A 24,319-nucleotide genomic window follows, 5' to 3' on the forward strand; every position below is an offset into this window, starting at 1 on the left:
TGTGATTATACTACACCTTGTTTACATAGTCACAAATCCAAATTTCAGTACCTTAATATCCTCCATGCTTTTGAGGAGCTCTCCTAGGAATTTCAAGTAGTCATCAGACAAAGTAAGCAACTCCATGTACTGGGTCTGCAGTTGAGTAGCCTAAGAGAAACACCCCTCAATGATTACTTGCAGTAATTGTTATCATTCAAATGTTGTGACCTGTATTAAATTTAAAGATTTGTCCCATTGTTTTAATCAGATTGTACATGTACACATGGAAATGTCCACTTTACCTCCTGAATAAGATCCATGGATGGCGATCTCAGCATTGTTGTCTTGATAGGGATATTGAGCAAAGTCTCTAATCCAGAGGCATAACAGGCTAGGTCTGTTTCATAATCCTGTAAAACAACAGAAGGTAATGTTAAACACATACTGTATCCTCCCACATTGTAATTGAGGCTGGATTTACACTTCCTCCCATGTGTCGCATAGAATCCAATATTCTCCAATCAGAGTCAGGCCTCAAGCCGAAACTAATTTAAAAAAAAAAAAAATCACATATGAATCAGATATTTGTTAATGTTACTGCAGGGTACATATACCTGTCACTGTGAGTCCAAATTCATAAAAAATATGCCAGTTTATGATGTACACACAGCTGCAGTTAATCAGAACTACAGCAAGACCTTGGAGGTTCATAGACAATCCATCCATCCATCCATTTTCTGAGCCACTTCTCCACACTAGGGTCGCGGGCGTGCTGGAGCCTATCCCAGCTATCATCGGGCAGGAGGCGGGGTACACCCTGAACTGGTTGCCAACCAATCGCAGGGCACATACAAACAAACAACCATTCGCACTCACAGTTACACCTACGGGTCATTTAGAGTCTCCAATTAATGCATGTTTTTGGGATGTGGGAGGAAACCGGAGTGCCAGGAGAAAACCCATGCAGGCACAGGGAGAACATGCAAACTCCACACAGGCGGAGCCGGGGATTGAACCCCAGTCCTCAGAACTGTGAGGCTGACGCTCTGACCAGTCGGTCACCGTGCCGCCGGTTCATAGACCAATAAAAACAAAATATTTATATGCATATGAAATATTTGATATAATTTTTGTTCAAATCCATCACTGTCCAATGTTCCAATGTCACATGAGTTTATGCTTACAGTATGCATCAGTAGCAATGAATCATACAGTAAAGAGATTCTACTGTATTTGATGAAAAATAATTAAACTTTGTCGTCACATGCAATCACTGCTCATTCACAAAAGCTTTCTTTAGAACAGATGTTTTATGTTCCAATTTTCACGAACAATGCAGCATTCACACTCTTTATTGCATTTCTGTGATCTAAAGTTTTAGATAAATTCATATATTGATAAATGAGGCCCAATTTCTTTGTATCGTCATATTATAAATATAGGCCTATCTGTCCATGTATTGTTACACCCTTGTAATGGTGACAGAAAGACTAAATCATCATCATCATCATCATTATCGAAATAAGCAATCATTGCAGTGTTGACTTCCTTACCTTGATGGAGGTCACACAGGCATCGTTGTCTTTCAGGACACTTTCTAGTGTATCCCTTTTTGCTTTAATTTCTGCATTCAGAGCCTTGATAATATAACAAATACAAAGATGTCAGATGTCTGAACAAGATATCAGAACAAACATGGCACAGGCACCCACCACAATAACAAAATAATATTGTTGGAAAGTTGGTCATAAAACCTTCTGATTGTTTATGTGGTCTTTCAGAGATAGAACATTCTGTATGTTGGTGTCCTGCAGGATGTCTTGCTTTTTGCGAGTGTCATTAATCCAGTCAGTGATGGAGGAACTGGATTGCTTGTAGTGCTCCAGCTGAGACAAGTACCGCTGCAAATCCTGGAGTCTGAAATTAATAAATTAACATGGGCCAAACAATTCAGAATTGTTTTTTTTTTTTTTTAAGAAACACTATTTTTTTTTTAAGAAACACTGAGTCTTTGTAACTGACACAAAGTTGATTACATTTCAGTATGAGTCAGTGTTTTACCTGGTATCTATCTGCGCCTTGATTCGTCTCCATCGGTCTGACAGTAGGCCCGCCAGCTCAGTGTATTTTGACAACATCATTTCACAACTGTAGAAGGGCCCACCCACCTGGCCATTCAAGTGGTTTGCCTTGACAAGTTCTGCCTCCATTGAGGCCAGAACATCCCTTTTCTGATCCAATTCGTCCAAAATATTCTATACAGAACATGCAAGATAACAAAAACATGATAAAACCAGTGAAGGGACACTTAATTTTTCAGTTTTTCTAACCAAAAGTATTCTACTTATATTATCGTATTATATATTTAAATGTATTTTGAAAATGAAAGAAAATGTGATTTTGGCCTCTTTTTAGACTTTCTAGAAGATCTATGGGAATTTTTAGCCTGGCACACACTCTCTGTGTGTTTGATGGTGTGGAAGTCAAGTGACCTTGTTTTGTGTACTGGCACAGAAAATGGCTTCTCCAAAAGTGTTTCCACAAAGAGGTGTGTCCCTAGACTTTTGTCCATACCGTGTAACAGAAGTAAAAAGTTAACTTAAACTGTCCTTTGCACAGTGGCAGCACTTTATCTATCTCCCAGTAATATACCTTAAGAGTCTTCAAGTAGTCGTTTACATCTCCCACCAACAGAGAAGTGGTCTCCTTCTCTGTCAATCTTGCCTCGTAAACTTGAACTATATCTTCCGCATGTGCCATACTTTCCAGCATGTCCCTTAGAGCCTGGAGCCTGGTTAAAAGAAAAAAAAAAGATTGGATTTCATTGTACCAACCAAGTTACAGTATCCTCTTAGTGGACTACTAACTAAATATTACGTGTATATATATTTTTGTATCTTCTGTTTTTATTTTCTCTCTTTATACTTGTATACTCTTGTTTTATATGGACCTGTGTCCTCATTAAAGATTACTGAAACTTATATTGATCTAATTCTTCATACAGACTTAAACCATGTGATATATTTGATATTTCGACATTTACCGTAAATTAAATTTGGCTTGTACTTTCAATTTATTTCAAGGATAATTGATCAATTGAAAAAAAAAAAAAATGTCATACCGTTGGATATAATTTGATGAGTTACTCTCCAGACTGCTGAGACGTTGGATGATAACTCCAAGCTCACTGCATAGAAACTGAGCTTTATCTGAATCATTCATGCCATCCAGTTCCTTCATAATATTCTCCCTCAGCTTTATGTACTCCTCTTTTATCGCGTTGACATCAACCTGCACGCTCTTTAATATAAAAAATAAAAAAGACAATCAGTGTGCAGTAAATGTGACAGTAAGAAGAGGCTTTTATTTTGCTGCCTACAGTATTTATTTTTACCTCTAACTGTGTGATTTTGAGGCCACAGTCTGTGGTCCCATCATCTCCCAAGCAGATGTAAACATGCTGACACAGCAAGCCCTCAGCTGCTTCCAGCTTCAATCTGAGTGCGTGCAGCTCTGTTAAACTATGTGAAGAAGAGGCGACCTTCTTCTTCACCGGCTCTGTCTTTGTCACTTTCACTACCTCTTTCTTCACTTTTTTCAGCTTTGTTCTCTGCCGCTCTTCCTCTAGCTTGTTGGCATCCTCATCAGCAGCTGCTGTCATTATAATTAGCTGTTGCTGTACTTGCTGGGCTTCTAGATGAAAGAAACAAAAAAGGAGGGAAAATAAATATTACCGAGTTCAAATCAAGTTAAGTCGAACATCTGTATTACAGAGCATAGAAAGACGCTTTGCTCCATTTTCCTAACAATGCAGTACTTACTGTACTTTCACTTAAGACAAGATTTCAATTACTGGGTACACAATACAGACAAAATTACTGAGACATCTTGTAATCAATCAATTTCACCCCATAACATACCTTTGGGAAAAACGAGACCAGAGATCAGTCAGCAAGGCCCTCAAGTCAATCATCATTTACCTATAAACTCATAAATTTGAACTGAATGGACAAAAAAAACTTACGCAGCCAAAAGTGTGGAAGTTGTTAAAGCTGTAAAATGGGGACCTAATCCATATCTTCTCCCAATTTTGGCTCCTCTACATATTCTATGAAACATTGTGAGGGACTTTGTAACATGATTATATTAGCCTTACAAATTATGTTTGCTAAAATTGAAAAAAGAAAAGAAAAAACATGCTGATTTAATGTATTTTCACTACATCAAAAGTGTTTTGCATATATTTGTTTTGGTCTTGACCTTGAAGTAGGGATGGGAATAATATTGCATAATCATAATTCTTAATCAAATGAAAGAAATAAAAAAAACTATTTTGATGAATTACTTCAAATTTCCTTACCCCTGGTAAAACCAATATTTGAATAATGTTGGATTGATATTAAATAGCGTCTAGATTTTTAATTGAGATTGAGGTGAGACTGGCCTTGGCAATAGCTTGTGAGTGTCATTAATGCCTTCAATTATCCATACACTTTACACTAGTTTCTAACTAAGTGGTCATTTGTTGAAGGTTGTTGTATTTGTTTGAATGATGATGCATTTCTTTCTACACCTCAGTTAATTTGTGAGCTGTTAACTACAGACAAAGATAACAACAAAATAAAAGCAAGTTTGTTGTGTATCACTCACATGCACACTTTATATAGTCATTGCATTATATGGTATCCTAATTTGTTGTATAGAATTACGTCAAATTGCTATTGCATCAGGCGTTGCTTAGTAGTGATCCTAAATGTATCGTGGCAGTGTATCGAGATGTGCATCGTATAGGCCTCGGTGACACATCCTTATTGTGAAGTTGAAAATACTGCATTTGTAAACAACACTGTAATCAAACTACGAAATTGAAATGATGCTGCTCAGTAGTCATAAAAACATTATTGATATTTTAAAAAACATTATTACATTTACTATAATTGGCATATAGTATTTACTGTAAGCAGGTAACTGCACCACGAGAGTTCCATAGTGGGCCTGAGCCCCATTGAATTGGCTCTCGATGCCCCTCTTGTCATTATCACCAAACATCTGGGAGCCTTGACAACTCAGTTTGAACTCTTCATAATGACTCTCAAGGCTCTTGACAAACTGGGAGTACTCCTCGGGACTCATCCGTGCCAGCTAAAGAGAAAAATATGACATAATAAATGACTTAAGGAGAAACAAAAAAAAAAAAGTCAGACATAAATGGTAAGCATAAACAAATTTGACATTGGGGCTTTCATCATCCTTCCATTGCTTTTTGTAAATTTCAGTGACTGCATGTACAGTATAAATATATTTGCACGTATTTATATTATAAAATAGGTTGACTGTCTTGCAAGGGGAAATTCAATTAACACTCAGAGCAGTTGAGGGCCTCGTTCACTTTGGCGATGTGTGCTTGGAAGTGAATTGGTGCTACATTGCTAACATGTTGTGTGTAACTGAACAGATATTATAAAACATGATTTTAATGTTACACTGGTTAGTTATATCTAGGTCTGATAACTGACATATTTTGTGCCTGAATGAAAACATAAAATGTTTTAAAGAGACATTAAAGAGAGTCTAACTGCACATCACCTACCATGGAGATGGTGAGAGAGTTGATGCGTTCGATATCCAGAAGGCAGTACTGCCAGGCAATAAGACTCTTAACATTGATGTACAGCTGATTCCAGATAGACAGGATCGACTCATAGTACTGCTCATTTCTTTTGAAAAGAAAGAGGGAATAGAAATCCATAATGTTTAGATGTAGTTTATAATGTTACTGCAAATGGTTAAGCCACAGCTTTCTCTCACAGGAAACTTCGGCGGGATAACGACAGCAGCATCAGCTACAATAATAAGATTGTGACACATACCAGCACAACACGGGATAACGGAAATTAATAGAATGTGACACAGAAATCTAATTCCAGTGCTGTGTGGGATGGCAATAATTGCTTCACTAGTCATAATTTAGATAGAAAAAAGAAGATAGAGTACATGCAAAATAGTGCAATGATGCAACCAGATATTATCAAGAAAGCAACACAATTTTAGTAAAATCTTTTCCCCTTAGCTTTCACTGGATTTGTAAATGGTTTGGGTTTTCTTCTCAGTTCATCCTTATTGACTCCTGTGACAAGGAAGTGACAATTCTCTGCCGACCAGTCAGTGGATAAGAGTGTGTTTATCTTTTTGTCTATCTCTACCGCACCATACTACTGCAGCCAGTATCCCATGTTACAGTTTGCATATTGTAGGACCCTTTACTATAAAAATGACAAAAAATATGCATATGCTCACGAAATTAACCCAACCATGCTGCTTGGTGGAAAAGGGGCATATGTGTTTTAAGTTAAGTAAGCTACCCTTACTTGGTAGCCAGATTGATGCTGAGTGGATTGGGAGGAGGGAGGATCAAGCACACAGATGGTATCACCATATCTAGTCCCCCCGGGCCTGTAACTTCCCACTTGCTGCGTTGCCTGTTGTCCTTCAAGATTGCCTCATCGCCCTTAAAGATCACCTTCTGTAGTGTCAAGAACAAACAGAATCCCCTGCTTTAATTTATATTATGCATAAATAAATATATATATATATAATACACACAGCGGCTGAAATAAATATTTAACAGGTCACCATTATTCTCATTGCAATTGGCTGGCGACCAGTTCAGGGTGTAGAAATTAAGTTGTGTGTAATAATGTGAAATGACACAGGGAAAAAGTATTGAACACGGCAACTGGTATTTGTTTAATACTTTGTCCAAAAGCCTTTGTTTCCAATGACAGCTTCAAGACGCGTCCTGTATGGAGAAACTAGTCGCATGCATTGCTCTGGTGTGATTTTGGCCCATTCCTCCACACAAGAAGTCTTCAAATTTTGAAGGTTCCGTGGGCTTCTTTTATGGACCTTGAGTTTCAGTTCTTTCCATAGATTTTTGATTGTATTCAAGGCAGGTGATTGGCTGGGCCATTCTATCAGCGTTATCTTTTTTCTTTGAAACCAATTGAGTTTCCTTGGCAGTATGTTTTGGATCATTATCCTGTTGAAATGTCCACCCTTGTTTCTTTTTCATCATCCTCGTAGATGGCAGCAGATTTTTGTCAATAATGTCTCGGTACATTTGCCCATTCATCCTTTCTTCAATAATGTGAAGTTTACCAGTACCATTTACTGAAAGGTAAACTCCAAACTTCACTGTTGGTATGGTGATGTGGAGTGCCATTTTTCCTCCTAACATGGTGTGCATTATGGCATCCAAAGAGTTAAATTTTGCTCTCATCAGACCAGACTATATTCTCCCAGTATTTAACTGGCTTGTCCAAATGTTGTTCGGCAAACTTTAAACGAGCTTTGACATTTTTTTTTATTTTTAGCAATTGGGTCTTGCGTGGTGAGCGTGCATACAAGCATGGCGGCTGAGTGCGTTACTCTCTGGTTTCCTTGTGACAACAGTACCTGCTAATTCTAGGTCTTTTTGAAGCTCTCCACAGGTGGTCCTTGGCTCTTGGACAACTCTTCTGATTATTCTTTGCACTCCTATGTCAGAAATCTTGCGAGGAGCACCTGATCGAGGCAAATTCATGGTAGTATGACTGGCTTTCCACTTACGTATTATAGCCCCAACCATGCTCACTGGACCGTTCAGAAGCTTAGATATGCGCTTGTAATCAATGCCATCGTTATGTTTTGCAACAACTACTTTGCGATGGTCTTGAGACAGCTCTTTGCTCTTACCCATCATGAGATATGTCTTGACTCACACCTTGGCAATAAGACCTTTTTGTAGGCCATCAATTAGGACTGAACCAGTCGATATTCAGCGGCACAGTGGGCGACTGGTTAGAGCGTCAGCCTCACAGTTCTGAGGACCCGAGTTCAATCCCTGGCCCCGCCTGTGTGGAGTTCGCATGTTCTCCCCGTGCCTGCGTAGGTTTTCTACGGGCACTCCGGTTTCCTCCCACATCCCCAAATCATGCATTAATTGGAGACTCTAAAATGCCTGTAGGTGTGACTGTGAGTGCGACTGGTTGTTTGTTTGTATGTGCCCTGCGATTGGCTGGCAACCAGTTCAGGGTGTGCCCTGCCTCCTGCCCAATGACAGCTGGGATAGGCTCCAGCACGCCCGCGACCCTAGTGAGGAGAAGAGGCTCAGAAAATGGATGGATGGATGGACAGGTGATATTCTGACGAGGGGCTGGATTGCTGTTTGATTATTGATAGATTTTTGCACCGCCCTTTCATCATGTGTTCAATACTTTTTCCCATTTCACATTTTTACACACAACTTAATTTCTGAGCTTATTTGTTCTACTTTCTTTGTATGTATGGGTTACTTGGGTTGTTCCCAACATCTGGTGAAATGTTCGGGTCAATGGCACTTTTGGAAGTATATTTTGTGAGAAAAATGGTGACGTGTTAAATACTTATTTCAGCCGCTGTATATCTCCATTTTCCATACCACTTATCCTCACAAGGGTGTGCTCATGCCAGTCTCGGCTGACTTCGGGCAAGAGGCGGGGGACACTCTTGAATTGGTCGCCAGCCAATCGCAGGGCACATATAGACAAACAATCATTTGCGATCAAATTCATACCTAGGGAGAATTCAGTCTTCAATTACCCTCCCACATCCCAAAAACATGCATGGTAGGGTAATTGACAACTCTAAATTTCCCTTAGGTGTGAATCTGAGTGTGAATGGTTGTTAGTTTGTATGTGTCCTGCGATTGGCTGGCGACCAGTTCAGGCTGTACCCAGCCTCCTGCCCGATGATAGCTGGGATAGGCTCTAGCAGGCCCACGACCTTAGTAAGAAGAAGCGGCTCAGAAAATGGATGGATGTGTATATATATATATATATATATATATATTATATAGATATACACACACAGGATACAAAAAAACCTATTCAAGTGCAAGGTTTTTGTGAAAAAATAGGCCAAGATAAATCATTTACATTTTCTTACAACCATTAATGTGACTTACAACCTTAGCATTTGAAAAAAAAAATCTTCTGTAAAGGGAAACTAAAAATAAGCAACAGATAATGTGGTTTCATAAGTGTGCACGCTCTCTTGTAGCTGGGGATGTGGCTGTTTTCAGAATTAACTTATATGCTTTATATTTTTATTTGCATTTTATATCACATTGGCATCGGCATTGGGTCTAAACTCAGTCCAAATTCAGTCAATTAAATATTTTTTCACAAATCGATATTCTTAGTCAGTCCCCATGTGGGTATGTTATTTTTACAAATGAGTGACCAGTCTGAAGTGTTGGAAATGACTTGCTCTCTTTGATGATGCAATGTTAATGGCTAAACAAACATGTTGTATTTTTTCTTTCCTGAAAAATTATGGTTTTGGAGATGGAAGGATTCCATCTGATGCCGGCAACATTGCTTGATACTCAAATGTCAAAACACTGACCTGGTCTTGTTTGAAGTCACACAGGGCTTTGACAATAACAGGTCGGGTGCTCTTCTCTTCTGGGTTTCTAGATTTCAGTCTGACGATGCTGTTGGACTTTTTAACAAGATGCTGAACGTGCCTCATGTGATCCCTTATCATCTCTCTCTCCCTCTTAAGACAAAATGACAAATAATAATATTTACATTGAAGCAGAAAACGTATGCGTAACGTAACGTAACGTAACGTAAAGAAAAATATCATCAAATACAATTCCCTAAATTACACTGAATCATAAATGCACATAAAGTGATCATGTAGTTTAAGCTGTAGTTCTTTGTGTTTGTCTTGTAATGTAACATTTTTCTCAATGGTGGCCACTGTGGAAAATATCTTGCTGATTGATCAGATGTTCAAAGAAATCCTAACATCCATGCAGTGTTGGCCAAGCTACTTGGAAAATGTAATGAGCTAAGCTACATGCTTTTCTATATTAAATGTATTAAATGTACACTTTTTTATATTAAATGTACACTGAAGCGCCCCACAAGACAAAAGTAGTTAAACTACATTAAAGCTACTTCAGTTGGGTGGAGCCTCTAAAAGAAAGACTACATTTAAAGGTTTTATAATTGTACAATTGGAGTATAAATGAACACTGAATTCTAAAATCCTTGCATAATTATGCTTCTTATTATTACTGCAATATCACTATCTACTGCAGTGACATTGCCATTATAATTAACATAAGTGAACCGTGTGTAATAATCTATTATACAGTAATTAAAGATGTGGTCTCCGTTCTCCTCTATTACAATCATCTTTGTTGAGCTATCAGTAATAAAATTTATTATTTCAAAAGATCACAACATTTTGGTTTCACAGAGGAAATAATCTACACAAATAATATTTCTGAGTAACATAGCCCAAAGTTAACAGTTTGTTTGTTTTCAGTGGTCTGTTATTAAATAAAGCAGTACCTCCAATCCCCTGAGCAGCTCCAGCAGGCTTTCCAGTGAAGTGTTCTTGTCACAGGTGAACTTTTTACAGATGGATTCCTGTTGCCTTTGCAGGGATCTGTATGTCTCATTGGCCTCCTTAAAGAACTTTAGAAAGACATACAATATTAATTAAGTCTGTGATGAAATGGCTTATCTAACATACAGTAGATCCATCCAACCATCCATTTTCTGAGGCGCTTATCCTCACAAGGGTCGCGGGAATCTTTCATTTATATGGGTTCACAGTTGTAGCGGCCGTCCGAGGGAAGTCATAACTACGTTGTGGCCCGCGACAAAAATTAGTTTGACACCCCGGCTTTAAGGAAACAAACACCCTGCCAAGAGTCATGCATGGTGGAGGGTCCATAATGCTTTGGGGCTGTGTTTTTACATGTGGTACTGGAGGCCTTGACGGTATCACAGGTATCATTAAATAAGAAAATTATCAAGCGATTTTAGAGCAGAATGTCTTACCAAGTGTTGGTTGAAGGCAAAGATCATGGGTCCTCCAGGAAGACAAAGGCCCAAAGCACACATCCAAAAGGACACAGGACACAAAAATTGACTGTTTTAAAATGGCCAGCAATGTGTCCTGATCTCAATCCAAATGTAAATCTTTGGGGGAAGCTGAAATCTGCCATTGGGGAAAAACCCTCAAATGTTCAAGAGCTTGAACAAAAGGCAAAAGAAGAGTGGGAGAAAATAAAACCTGAAAAGTGCAAAAATCTTATAGATTGGATTAAAAAAATGTTTGGAGGCTGTCATCGCTTCCACAGGTTGTGCAACCAAATATTAAGGAGCGGTGCCAATATTCCTGCACATGCTGTTTTCTGTTTTTTTTTTTTTTTTTTCAAATTACAATATCAAAGTTGAAGAAAAACAGTTTTCTTCATTAAATTACTTTGGACCTACAATTGAAAGATCCAGAGGAAATGTTTGGGACATTTCCATTTATTTCTGAACATATTACACAGTTTATGCAAAATATAAAGGTGTGCCAATAATGGTGAACACGACTGTACATGTCATCAGAAGCACCATTAGTTTAACTGGTGTTCTGTCTATAGCGCCTATGCCCAATCTTTGTCAAAATATGAAAGATGTATACTGTGGATGGCTCTGGCCATGAGAAACGCCAGCCTTCTTCCTTTGTTCAATTTTTGTGTGTCTTTTAAGTGCTAACACAATTGACTAAGATCTAATACTAAGGCAAGTCACTGGTGGTGTAGCGGTACACTCGCCTGACTTTGGTGCAGGCAGCGTGGGTCACTCAGTGACGGTGTGAATGTGAGTGTGAATGGTTGTCTGTGTCTATATGTGCCCTGTGACTGACTGGCGACCAGTTCAGGGTGTAGTCCGCCTTTCGCCCGAAGTCAGCTGGGATAGGCTCCCGCGACCCTAACCAGGATAAGCGGTGTTGAAAATGGATGGATGGATGGATAATACTAAGGCTTCATCAGAAACTTTGCCTTTATAAAGAGTGGTATTAATGTAGTCTTCTAACGTAGCTGACATGGGTGACTTAGAAACAACTACCCGTATGATGCAGTTCGGTTCTAAAACAAAACATCACTGACTATCATTGTAAAGACATGAATATTTGATACCACTCTTGTATTGGCTTTCAATGCAGCCCTATGGGGTTCACAAGCCAGTGCAAACTGTAGGCCAGTCTCAAGCCCAGATAAATGCAGAGGGTTGCATCAGGAAGGATATCTATCTTAAAACTTAAACCAAACAAATATGAGCGTTCAGTGCCATTGACCTATGGGCCAACAATGGAAATTCAGCTACTGTGGGTTGAAGACGAGGGAGAGGTAGAAAGCGGGTTCTTAGGCAGAAGGAGAAGAGGAAAGCACAGAGCCTAGAACTGAATGTGGGGACCTTGAATGTTGGAACTATGACAGGAAAAGCTCAGGAGTTGGTTGGCATGATGATTAGGAGAAAAGTTTATATATTGTGTGTCCAGGAGAGCAGGTGGAAAGGCAGTAAGGCTAGAGGTTCAGGGGCAGGGTTCAAATTATTTTACCAGGGTGTAGCTGGGAAAAGAAATTGAGTAGGGGTTATTTTAAAGGAAAGTTAGCTAAGAATGCCTTGGAGGTGAAAAGGGTATCAGATGGAGTGATGAGGCTGAAATTTGAAATTGAGAGTGTTATGTATAATGTGATGAGTAGGATGTGGCCTAGAGCTGAAAGAAAAAATTTGGAAGGAGCTAGACAAAGTGATTAGTGCAGATTGTAATGGACATGTTGGTGAAGGAAACGGGTGATCAAGAAGTGATAGTAAGATCGGCATCCAGGAAAGGAACTTGGAGGAACAGATGGTGGTAGACTTTGCAAAAAGGATGCAAATGACTGTAGTGAACACTTTTTTCCAGGCAGGACCATAGGGTGACATACAAGAGCGGAGGTAGAAGCACGCAGATTATATCTTGTGCAGACGATGTAAGCTGGGAGGTTACTGACTGTAAGGTAGTGGTAGGGGAGAGTGTGGTTATACAGCATAGGATGGTAGTGTGTAAAATGACTCTCGTGGTGGGGAGGAATATTAAGAAGACAAAGGCAGAGCAGAGAACCATGTGGTGAAAGCTGAGAAAGGAAGGGTGTTGTGCGGCTTTTCAATAAGAGGTAAGACAGACTCTCGGTGGAGGAGGAGCTTCCAAAAGACTGGACCACTACAGCCAAGGTAATCAGAGAGACAGGCAGGAGAGTACTTGGTGTATCATCTGGGAGGAAAGAGAAGGAGACTTGGTGGTGATATCTCAAAGTACAGGAAATCATACAAGGAAAGAGGTAAGCTAAAAAGAAGTGGGCTGAGGAGAGAAGAAAGGAATACATGGAGATGTGACATAGGGTGAAGGTAGATGTGGCAAAGGCCAAACGAGGCATACAGTCCCCTCCAAAAGCATTGTAATGGCAAGGCCAATTCCTATGTTTTTGTTGTATACTGAAGACATTTGGGTCTCCGATCAAAAGATGAATATGAGACAAAAGTTCAGAATTCCAGCTTTTATTTCGTGGTATTTAAATCTAGATGTCTTAAACAACTCAGGACAGAGCACTTTTTTTTGAACCCACTCACTTTTCAAGTGAGCAGAAATATTGGAACATGTAACTGATAGGTGTTTCTAGTTGCTCAGCTGTTGCCTTTTAGATTTATTGCTTAAACATTAGCTCATGCTTGTTTTTAGCTTTGGGTTTCACCTGTGAAAACTGCATTTGCTGTTGAGAAACATGGAGGCCAGAGAGCTGTCTATGGGAGAAAAGCAAAACATTTTGAAGCTGAGAGAAGAAGGAAAATCGATCAGAGCTATTGCACCAACATTGGGCATAGCCAATACAACGATTTAGAATGTCCTGAAAAAGAAAGAAACTACTGGTGCACTGAGAAACAGACATCAAACAGGTTGGCCAAGGGTATCAACAGCGGTTGATAACAGGAACATTGTGAGAGCTGTGAAGAAACACCCAAAGAAAACAGTCAGTGACATCGCCGCCAACCTCCACAGGCCAGGGGTGAAGGTATCAAAATCCACTGTTTGAAGAAGACTTCGAGAGGAAATATCCAGGCCACACCACAATATGCAAACCACTCATCAGCAAAAGGAATTGGAAGTACAGAGATGAGCCACAAAATTTGCAAACAAAGTTTTATGGACTGATGAGACCATGATTAACCTCTACTAAAGTGATGGAAAGGCCAATGTATGGAGAAAGAAAAGATCTGCTTGTGATCCAAAAGACACAAGCTCATCTGGGAAGCATGGTGGAGGTAATGTCATGGCTTGGACCTGCATGGTTGCTTCTGGAACAGGCTAACTAGTCTTTATTGGTGATGTAACTCATGATGGTTGCAGCAGAATGCATTCTGAAGTCTACAAAACCATTTTGTCTGGCAATTTACAGAAAAATGCATCCAAACTAATCGGGAGAAAGTTCCTCATGCAACAAGACAGTGACCCAAAACACAATGCCAACACAACAAAGGACTTCATCAGGGGGGGAAAGTGGAAGGTCTTAGACTGGCCAAGTCAATCACCGGAACTTGAAACAATAGAGCATGCATTTTACCTCCTGAAGAGGAGCCGGAAGAGATTAGAAATTAGAAATGAGCTCATCAGATGGACGGCCCAGGTTAGATGTTTTGGAGACAAAGTTTGAGAGAGCAGACTTTGATGGTTTGGACAGAGGAGAGATAGTGAGTATATTGGTAGATGGAGGATGACGATGGAGCTGCCAAGCAAGAGACCTAGAGGAAGACCAAAGAGAAGGTGGATAGATGTAGTGAGGGAAGACATGAGGGCAGTTGGTGTTAGAGAGGACGATGCAGGCTTACATAGAAAAGGATGACAAGCTGTGGCGACCCCTAACGGGACAAGCCAAAAGGAAAAGAAGAAGCTCTTGGATTGGCTTTCATTACATTATGCTGGTGTCCCTGATGTTGTGCAGTGAGTCTATACATGCACTTGTGTGTATTTATATAAAACTAGTGCATTGTTTTGTTTCCACAGGGTACAATGTCAAAATAGAACCCTTGCTGTGTGATCTTTCACTCAAACCCAGTTCATTCTTGCTGTGAGGAAGTAATACTAAACATCCATCCCTTCCATCCTTTGTTACTCTGATATTCAGATGGTACATATACAGATAAGAGTTTGTAGAGTTACCTGATTGTATGCTCCATTCTCCTTCAGGTGCACATCAATGCATTTGGTAACTTGAAGGAGCCAACTCCATTGAGTCTGCAGTGTGTCCCTGTATGCCTTGAGAACAAAATCCAGACAATAGATGTCATAATATGGAAGATGCTGTAAAAATGGGACCAGGTACCATTCATTTGCAATCAGATGATATGTTGGACATATTTTATCACACAGAACAAACCTCTATCTTGTCTGAAGCTGGGTGTTTGTTCTTCAGCAAGGTGTCCACTCTGGCCTTGAGTTTATTCAGGTGCTTTTCTTTCTCTTCAAGGGCACTCATCAGTTTCTATCACGTACAGAGCGTATCAGTGATTTTGCTGAATAATAGGACAACTGACTACACTGACAAAATGAAAGGTAATGCATATACAGTGGAACCTTGGGTTACGATAGTAATTGGTTCCATGACCCCATTTGTAAACCGAGGTAATGTTTCCCATTAAAATGAATGTAAATGCAAATAATCCGTTGCAGCACCAAAATTAGGTTCTACTTGTTTTTTTCTTTTAATGTGTGTGGTTCAAAATAAATTCAGATTCAGGTGTTTTCTTTTCCATTGTCTGTTTCTTTTCTAATTCATTTGTTGATTATGGCACGACAAACCAATCCAGGGTAAGTTATCTTTTTCTGTTCAGAAAAAAATAAAATCAGAAAGTGGGACATCACATTGTCAGGTGAAATATGAATTGCTCTGTGGGTCAATTTGCTGCACATTTCTTGTCATCATTTTTAAAAAAATCCAATGTTGTGTATTGACAGCATAGGTTTTGGCATTGATAAAACAGTAACCCTCATGAAAATCGGTTGAGAAATGAGCAAGTTACGACTTCATTTCAATGTCCATGCATTGCTTTCTATGGGAACCTCGCCCCTGCTAACATGGCTCCCACATAGGCACGTTGGTAAGCCAGGCTACTACAGTCTGCTTGTGTATCTCAGGAAACCTCATAGCCAATGTGGCTAAACAGTATAAAAACATCCTAGCCACACGTGTGGAGTTAGCCACAAAATCACGTGTGTTTATGTGGCTAAACCTAAAGCCACACTTAGCCAGTCCTCGTAACTGGGAAGCTGATAAGCTTTCACAATATGGGCCCAATGAAAACTACCTAGTCATCAATCAGGAGTAGGGCTGAACGATAAGGGAAAAACTGTTGTTACTCATGTAAAATGAGTGAATGCATTGTTTCCCCCCCAAAAAAAAATCTTCAAAGGTCCATAGTACGCATTATACATAGGTATAGTAAAAGTTATAAAATTCCTTCACAGTGAAATGAGGTATAAAAGTGGATGTGTTTTAGAAAAGCCATTAGTTTTAAATCTTGTGATTTAAGTTCATGTCATATTTACTTTCACATTTAAAATGTTATAATTGATCTACTTCTTTACTGTGTAAGTATTGAAGCTGTGCTCCACCCTTCTGTACAGTTTTGACACTGGGAAATCCTCTGGAAGCAAGCCGCCACGATGATTTCAACAAAGACGTCATCGTAAAAACATGGAAGATTTCCCAGCATGGCCAGGGCCATTGTATAGTTGTTAAATCAGTTAGTCCCCTAATCCCATAATTATATTGTGAATGTTAATCGAGTTTATGTGTGTTTATTCCCCCTCGGCAGTGTTTTTGTTGTGTCAACTATTTTTTTCGCCGCCAAGCGGCGTCGGGTCAGTCTTCCCCGATGTGCCACTCCCCACAGCTGTGAAAGTCCGTGATCCTGACGGCTTCTATCCAGCTGCGGCTAGACGGTAGATTGAAGCATTTTACAAAGTGGGGGGGAAAAACTAAACCATTAACATCCTTCACACGAGGCAGAATGAGCGCACTCACTTTAACTTTTATCAGCTTGGGCTTTTGAGTTTTGACGCAGGCAATTTTGATTCGCCAGCGTGGTGAACGATATTCGCTTCGCACATTTGCACATCCTGTTTTTTTTTGACGAAAATAAAACTTTTTACGACATCAATCAAAGCACTATTAGATTTGTGATTGCATAATCGAGGATGTGGAGGCAGAACTTCCACCAAGACCAGATTTCCACCTTGCACCGCGAAGCAGACAACTAATTTTCAGCCTTACATTCAAGCATAAAGCACGGAGTCAATGATCGTCAGGCAGCTTGAGTAGAGAAGCACAACATAGATGCTTCCTTTCATCCATACCAAGACCGTTCGCAAACTGAAAATAATATGTAACTAGAGGTAAGTGTTCTATGAAAATTGTGTACGTAACCCGAATTGTTCGTAAACTGGGTCGTACGTAAACTGAGGTTCAACTGTAAATGCTTCCAATTGAGACTTGGCGTCAATTCATTTAAGTCATTTTTGCCTTGAAATTAAAATTTATTACAATAAAATAGTATGGACAATGTACCTCATTCTCTTTTCAGGTACTGTATTTTGTAACTGAATGTATGTATGTATGTTGATACTAACTGAATAGCTTTCTTGCTTCCGGGGGATGTACTGTTCTATGTTCTTTTCACCCCAATCAAAGATCAACTCTTCTTCTTCCTTATCATTGACCCACATGATCTCTTTGGACAGTTCTTGAATGATCTGCTGGAGGTCTCCCAGCTGCTGCATCCGAGCAAATGACATTTGCTGCAGCGGTGATAGAGGAAATTTTAGATGAAATAAGATCACCACTGAAAATACTTATATTAGTATTATATTATTATATTAATAGCATTTGTTTCACCTGTAGACTGTCCCACTCCTGGTCCAATGCATGAAGATTTCCTTTATCTCCTTTCTTAACCTGGAGGATATTAAAAAAATAGTAGCATTTTAGCACAGTTAAAAACAGGCAGTGAAATTGGTGCCTATTTTAAACGCTTTAAAGCTGCTGCATGTTATTTTTGTATTTAGATCGTGGAAGTATGGTACTGTAAAGGAATAGTAATAGTAGTTAGTAGCAGTGATCAGTAGTTGGTAAAATATTATCAAATCTGGTATTTTATGCTTCATGTCCTGCCGTCAAAATCAGAATTATCTTTATTGGCCAAGTATGTTAAAACAGGAATTTGTCTCCAGTAATTGGTAGTTAACTGTTGGCTTGATAAATAAGACATTTTGAGTATTTCAGGACAATAGAAAGCACAAAACTAAATATTGGGGATACCACGTGGTTTTACCGGTTGGTTGTGCTCTTAGAATAGTAACATGACAACATGGTTCAACCCACCAGGTCACTCCTGGCTCGGTCCACTTCTGGGCTGTTCTGGATAGAGTTGTGAAACCTCTGGTGGCTGGTGAGATTGTTCTTTATGCTAGCGGGATCTTCTCCCCACAATGTAGTTTCAATCAGACGCTGAAAAAACCCCCACTCATATCAGCATAATGTACACCTCTGCAACTCTTAGTTTTGCAAAATCATGAGACCATCTGAATCTAGACATCACTTCCTGCAAGCTGTATCTCAGAGTTAGGTGACTGTATCCACCTTTTGCTGCGCAATCCAGGCCACAGCATCATGGAAGCTTCTTCCTGGCTCCTCCCATGAACCAGAGCTTCCTTTAGCACTCTTCCTCCTCTGCAAAGAGCCAGTCATGGCCAACTGGAGCCCCTTCAGCTGATCGTTACAAATCTCCAAACTACAAATAAGTGAGAGATGAACTGAAATGGAGAGGTGGGATACTTGGGAAAACTTGCAATTACATTATGTCAATGTAAAAGTTTGGAAACAGCTAAAGGAGAGGTTTGCAGTTTTTTTTTTGTGTGCGTGTTTTTTTTAACCACCGTGCTCGGGGAAAAACAACCTATCAGAGACAGAAGGCCTGACTGACGAGATGTCAATCATGTGTCATGCACACATGCGCACACCCTCACAGCCTCACGCTGACTTGTTTCCTTGGGCTTCAAGTGTTTTGCTGAAATTATCACAACCCCAATTCCACTGAAGTTGGAACGTTATGTTAAACATAAATAAAAACAGAATACAATGATTTGCAAATCATGTTCAACCTATATTTAATTGAATACACTACAAAGACAAGATATTTATTGTTCAAACTAATCAACTTCATTGTTTTTAGCAAATAATCATTAACTTAGAATTTTATGGCTGCAACACGTTCCAAAAAAGCTGGGACAGCGTCATGTTTACCACTGTGTTACATCACCTTTTCTTTTAACAACATTCAATAAACGTTTGGGAACTGAGGACAGTAATTGTTGAAGCTTTTTAGGTGGAATTCTTTCCCATTCTTGCTTGATGTACAGCTTCAGCGGTTCTACAGTCCGGGTTCTCCGTTGTCGTATTTTACGCTTCATAATGCACCACACATTTTCAATGGGAGACAGGTCTGGACTACAGGGAGGCCAGTCTAGTGTCCACATTCTTTTACTACGAAGTCACGCTGTTGTAACCCGTACAGAATGTGGTTTGGCATTGTCTTGCTTTTTTTTAAACTAACGGGACAGATGTCGGACTAGTGACCACTCACTGCCATAGCCTTGTGCTTATGCTTTATGTTCTTAGTGTAGTTTTCTAGTTTCCCTTCCTCGCTCTTGATCGTCTGTAAGTAGTTTTCTGATCATCTGTCTTTTGTTTGTTAATCTTGTGCAATTAACTTCTGTTGTTCCTCGTGGTGGGGAAGTGAAGCCTCATGAAGCACTGAGGCTTTCCTAACAATTGTGCCGAAAAAGATTAAAAGCTTCAAAGTTCCAGTGACGTTGACATCTATCACAATAAAATATGCAAATGCTCTCCCCCATACTCTAAAACACATTCCAGATTAACCCAAAGAATAAATTAAATGCCATGACCCAATGACACACACTGAAAGAATATGAGCCAATGAAAAGCTTCGAAACATTTTGAAGGAACGAAGCGCGAAGCGAAACAGCGATGATGTTCGAAGCTTCAAACGTCATCGGTCACGTGACACAGGTGTTTTGATACAAGCTCCGACACAGCGTTTCGAATCACTCCACTTCAGGAAGAGTGACACAAGCTCCAAAGCCTCAGTATCATTTGCCCTTCACTAGTTGTTCCTTTCTGTTTGTTTGCCATTTTTTTCTAATCTTGTGTAGATTAGATCTTGTTCTTTGTTTTTAGCTTTGATCTAGCTTCTGCTTAACTAGTGTAGTTTGTATTTCGCCTTTGTTGCACTCCTTTCGTTACTTATTCTGTTCGGCATCTGTTCCTTGTTGCACTTTCTCCATCCACTGTGTGAATTATGGGTTATTTCCAGGTTCTTTCGTGTAAAAAAAAACATTTTTCTTCCACGTATTGTTGTTCAGGGGTGTGGTTTTAGTCCGAAACTTGGGGATGAGGTAGTGAAGTAAGGCTACATTCAAATATTGCTAGCAATATGCAAACTCCCTGTTTAATGACTCACTAAAGTATGATCTTTTTTACAAATTGATCAGAATCCTTGTACAGCTGAATGAAGTCCAATACAAGAGCTGTATCAAAAATTATGCCATTACAAAGATAATGCTCAGTTTTGATTGACAATGAGAAGTATAAAGGAAGTATGGGTTTTAATGGTCCATATTTCAGTAACAAATTGGCTTTAGGTATTTTTTGCTTGAAAAATGAAACTGGCCGTCATCTCCAATAATATCAATACATTTTGGAACAATTGGTAAACAACTAATTGCCTTTGGAACGTACACTTTTTATCACCAAAATTGACATGCCCGCCATGTTTTGGTGTGATGTCAGTGGCAAAAGTGGAGCCCTAATTCACTGCATAGTCGGTGTGGAAAAAGGAATGTACTGTTCTATAGAGTTGTAACATTTAGTCCTATTTTACATATTGCTCCTGTCAGGTCAAATACCCCGTCCTCCTAAATCACAACATTTTAGGAGGGAAAGGGGGAAAAATGAGTGGAAACACTGCATGCCGGTGTGGACAAAGGAATGTACTCCACTGTTAGACATTCCTGTAAATTCTACAATTATTCGCCACACACCAAACAGTAATATACTTTAAAGTAATTAACCACAGTAATTTCCACTGCATCGTGGGATTTCAGTTGACTTTCACGCAGATGACAGTGCCCAGCCACTGCTGGTCCTAAAGTCAGGATACAATAAAAATAAAAATAAAAAATGGGTGGGTGACTTGCATTAGAAAGGGCATGCCGCATAAAAACTGTTTCAAGCAAGTAATGCAAGTGACTCATAGTGGCGACCCCTAATGGTACAAGCCAAAAGTCGCAAGATTGTTTTCTGAAGTATATGAAATCACTTTTTAACAGAATGTGAAATAAAAAATTCCATTATTAGTTAAATGAATATTGTTGTATTATTACATGTATTACTATATTATTTTTTTTTTGTCACAGACAGATAATAATAACAATAATAATAGATTCATAACTCTTACGTTCTGACAACATTGTCACTTGGTTGTCCCATCTGCCTTAGGTCCATTGCATAGGTCTTCAGCTGATCAATCGTGTCTTTAGCCCTCAACATATAGTGCTCTGCATCAGCCACAGCACCTCCCTGAAATTCACAATTGTAATTTCAAGAATCACATAACTGCTAATAAATAATGCTCTGAATTAAAGTACTCAGAAGAATCTCATCTTCGTATAGTAGAAACAGTATAAATCTCTAGAGAAACAGCAAAGAAAATTTAAAATGTAAAAAAAAAAAGTTATGCAAACATCACGATCCATCCATCAGTTTTCTGTAGCGCTTATCCGCACTAGTGTGATGCTGGAGACTATCCCAGCTGACTCTGGGCGAGATGCCGGGTACACCATGAACTGGTCGCCAGCCAATTGCAGGGCTTATATAAACAAACAACCGTTCGCACTCACATTCACACCTACGGGCAATTTAGAGTGTTCAATTAACCTTCCATGCATGTTTTGGGGATGTGTGAGGAAACCGAAGTACCTGGGGAAAACCCACGCAGGCACGGGGAGAACATAAGAACTCCACACAGGCGAGGCCGAATTTGAACCCGGGTCCTGAGAACTGGGAGGCAGATGTGCTAACCAGCTGTGCACCGTGCCACAACAACACTAATCAGGACAACTATTTCTTTTAGGGTATGACTAATTGGTTGTGAGCTACGACTTTACCACTAGATGTCACTATATCCTGCACACTAATTCTCTAGAGATTTTTTTTTCTCTCTGTAAAAAGAAAGTCTTTTTTTTTCAATTTCAACATCCATCCATCCATCCATTTTCCGAGGCGCTTAACCGCACTAGTGTCATGCTGGAGCCTATCCCAGCTATTATCGGGCAGGAGGCGGGGTACACCCTGAACTGGTTGCCAGCCAATCGCAGGGCACATACAAACAAACCACCATTTGCACGCACATTCACACCTACGGGCAATTTAGAGTTGTCAATAAACCTACCATGCATGTTTTTGGGATGTGGGAGGAAACCGGAGTGCCCGGAGAAAACCCACGCAGGCACGGGGAGAACATACAAACTCCACACAGGCGGGGCCAGGGATTGAACCCCGGTCCACAAAACTGTGAGGCAGACGCTCTGACCAGTCGCCCTCCTTTCCACCCCTTGATGTATTGATTTTTTAAAGAACTCAGAACTGTGAGGCAGATGTGCAAAGCAGTCGGCCACTGTGCCCAAATTACACACAATATTATAAAGTCCCTAATTTCTAAAAAATACTAATTTCAGTGCCCAAAGGCCCAATAGTGGAGTGGTGGATCCATGGAGGAGCGGGTAAGGGTGTCCTCAGCATAGGCATAAGGTACCCATTTAACAAAACTGGCGGACACTTATCTGCAAGAACACACAGTTTTAACTCCAATCACGCCATACTCAGCCACTTCCGGTCCCAAGCCTGTATAATAAAAACAATGGGTGGGTTGCATCAGGTATGGCACCCGGCGAAATATACAAATATGCCAAACAATTTATGCACGTGAATCGCTGTGCCGACCGATGTGGGGAGAGGCCAAAAATCACAAGAACAGATGTGAAATGGAAGACTACAATACAAGTCAAGGTGTTAGTGCCAGTAACATTCTTCAACAAACAGGGAAACAAAAAATACTGAACAAGAATTTGCTTAGCAAGATGACATTATGCTCTGAATTTGAATGTGAATCACTGGATGCTTGACAGGTGCAATATGGTTTTGCTCTAAATGAAATTCATATAAACAAGTTGTCATTTTCAGCCTAGCGTGACAAAGTGGGGTTACTCAAATTTTCAGTACTGTGACATTTTTCTTACAAAAAAAAAAGAAGACTGACAGAAAATAAAAGAAGAACACACACACACTCAGTGTTCACAACCATTCTATGTACTGCTTAGGGTGGAAGCCAATAAGGTAGGACAAAATAAATATCGACTTACAGACTGTAGGGCGAATTCAGCTCTCCTCAGGTCCTCTTGGCAGTGAGCTTGAAGGGACACAGCTGTCTGATGGATGTCATTAAGCCCACTGTAGAGTGCAGCACAGTAAAGCAACCATCTTGTATGCAATATTTGTGACTGTGTGACTCAAGAAAATTTACCTCAAACTGTTGTACAGTATATTGTTGTATGCCATGACATGTTGATCACTTGTAATACAAATTGTGAGTGCAGTTTGTAGTGTTGTAGAAGTAGGCTGTTAGATACTGTGACTCAAATGTACAGTACTGCACCTAAATGAGGTAACCATCATTAAGGAAACGGCGCTCATTATGATGTGCTGCAGCTACACACACGCACACGACCACAATAATAACAATTTTCTTAAATGGATACCGCTTTAAAAGGTACTGTTGAAATGCTCAGCATTATTATTTTACATAAAAATGTATTTGTAAATGCATAAGTTTTGATACAACTCCTCGACTGGATTCGATTAGATGTGCACTTGTCATAATGGTGTAAAGTAAGTCATAGAAGTTAAATGTTTTAAATGAAATCTTTTAACATAATGTGATACTTTGTTTGCAAGTTGCTTGCTGGTATTTTATATAGTTTAATAATATACAAATATTTTTCTATCTGCTGATGTCAACGAAGAAAGAGAAAAACATGTTGTCACTGTCGAAGTGTTAAACCAATGTGTTTGTCAAATACAGTGTTATAAACATGTTTTACACCTGCCTAGGTTTGCTCCTATGCAGATTTGCATGGGGTGACTGAAAAGGGTTGTAAGGAAGTATATCTGTGCCATATAGTTTGAATTTGACTTACTAATACTTATTTATTTGTATTGCCATCAAGTGCTAACACTGTGCCGTACATCCATCGAATTTGATGAAATAAATATAAAAAGGCAGTTGAGGTG

The 24,319-nt window shown here is 39.6% G+C and overlaps 1 protein-coding gene across 1 annotated transcript in view; it reads right to left on the minus strand.

The window, feature by feature from the left end:
* The window catches only part of LOC133480633 (desmoplakin-A-like), a 36,619-nt gene that overhangs the window by 11,522 nt on the left and 778 nt on the right, over positions 1-24,319 (minus strand). The window contains exons 2-22 of the mRNA XM_061778985.1: positions 23,392-23,479; positions 21,429-21,550; positions 18,533-18,683; positions 18,275-18,400; positions 17,789-17,848; positions 17,524-17,691; positions 15,272-15,376; positions 15,055-15,150; positions 10,368-10,493; positions 9,409-9,561; positions 6,351-6,505; positions 5,573-5,699; positions 4,938-5,124; positions 3,377-3,675; positions 3,104-3,282; positions 2,635-2,773; positions 2,044-2,237; positions 1,737-1,899; positions 1,536-1,619; positions 285-392; positions 52-150 (exon numbers count right to left, since the gene is read on the minus strand). Of these exons, the coding sequence (XP_061634969.1) occupies positions 52-150; positions 285-392; positions 1,536-1,619; positions 1,737-1,899; positions 2,044-2,237; positions 2,635-2,773; positions 3,104-3,282; positions 3,377-3,675; positions 4,938-5,124; positions 5,573-5,699; positions 6,351-6,505; positions 9,409-9,561; positions 10,368-10,493; positions 15,055-15,150; positions 15,272-15,376; positions 17,524-17,691; positions 17,789-17,848; positions 18,275-18,400; positions 18,533-18,683; positions 21,429-21,550; positions 23,392-23,479 (2,929 nt within the window). The remainder of the gene's footprint in view (positions 1-51; positions 151-284; positions 393-1,535; positions 1,620-1,736; positions 1,900-2,043; positions 2,238-2,634; positions 2,774-3,103; positions 3,283-3,376; positions 3,676-4,937; positions 5,125-5,572; positions 5,700-6,350; positions 6,506-9,408; positions 9,562-10,367; positions 10,494-15,054; positions 15,151-15,271; positions 15,377-17,523; positions 17,692-17,788; positions 17,849-18,274; positions 18,401-18,532; positions 18,684-21,428; positions 21,551-23,391; positions 23,480-24,319) is intronic.

This window comes from Phyllopteryx taeniolatus, chromosome 7 (genome assembly GCF_024500385.1).
Source record: "Phyllopteryx taeniolatus isolate TA_2022b chromosome 7, UOR_Ptae_1.2, whole genome shotgun sequence".
Classification (NCBI taxonomy): Eukaryota; Metazoa; Chordata; class Actinopteri; order Syngnathiformes; family Syngnathidae; genus Phyllopteryx; species Phyllopteryx taeniolatus.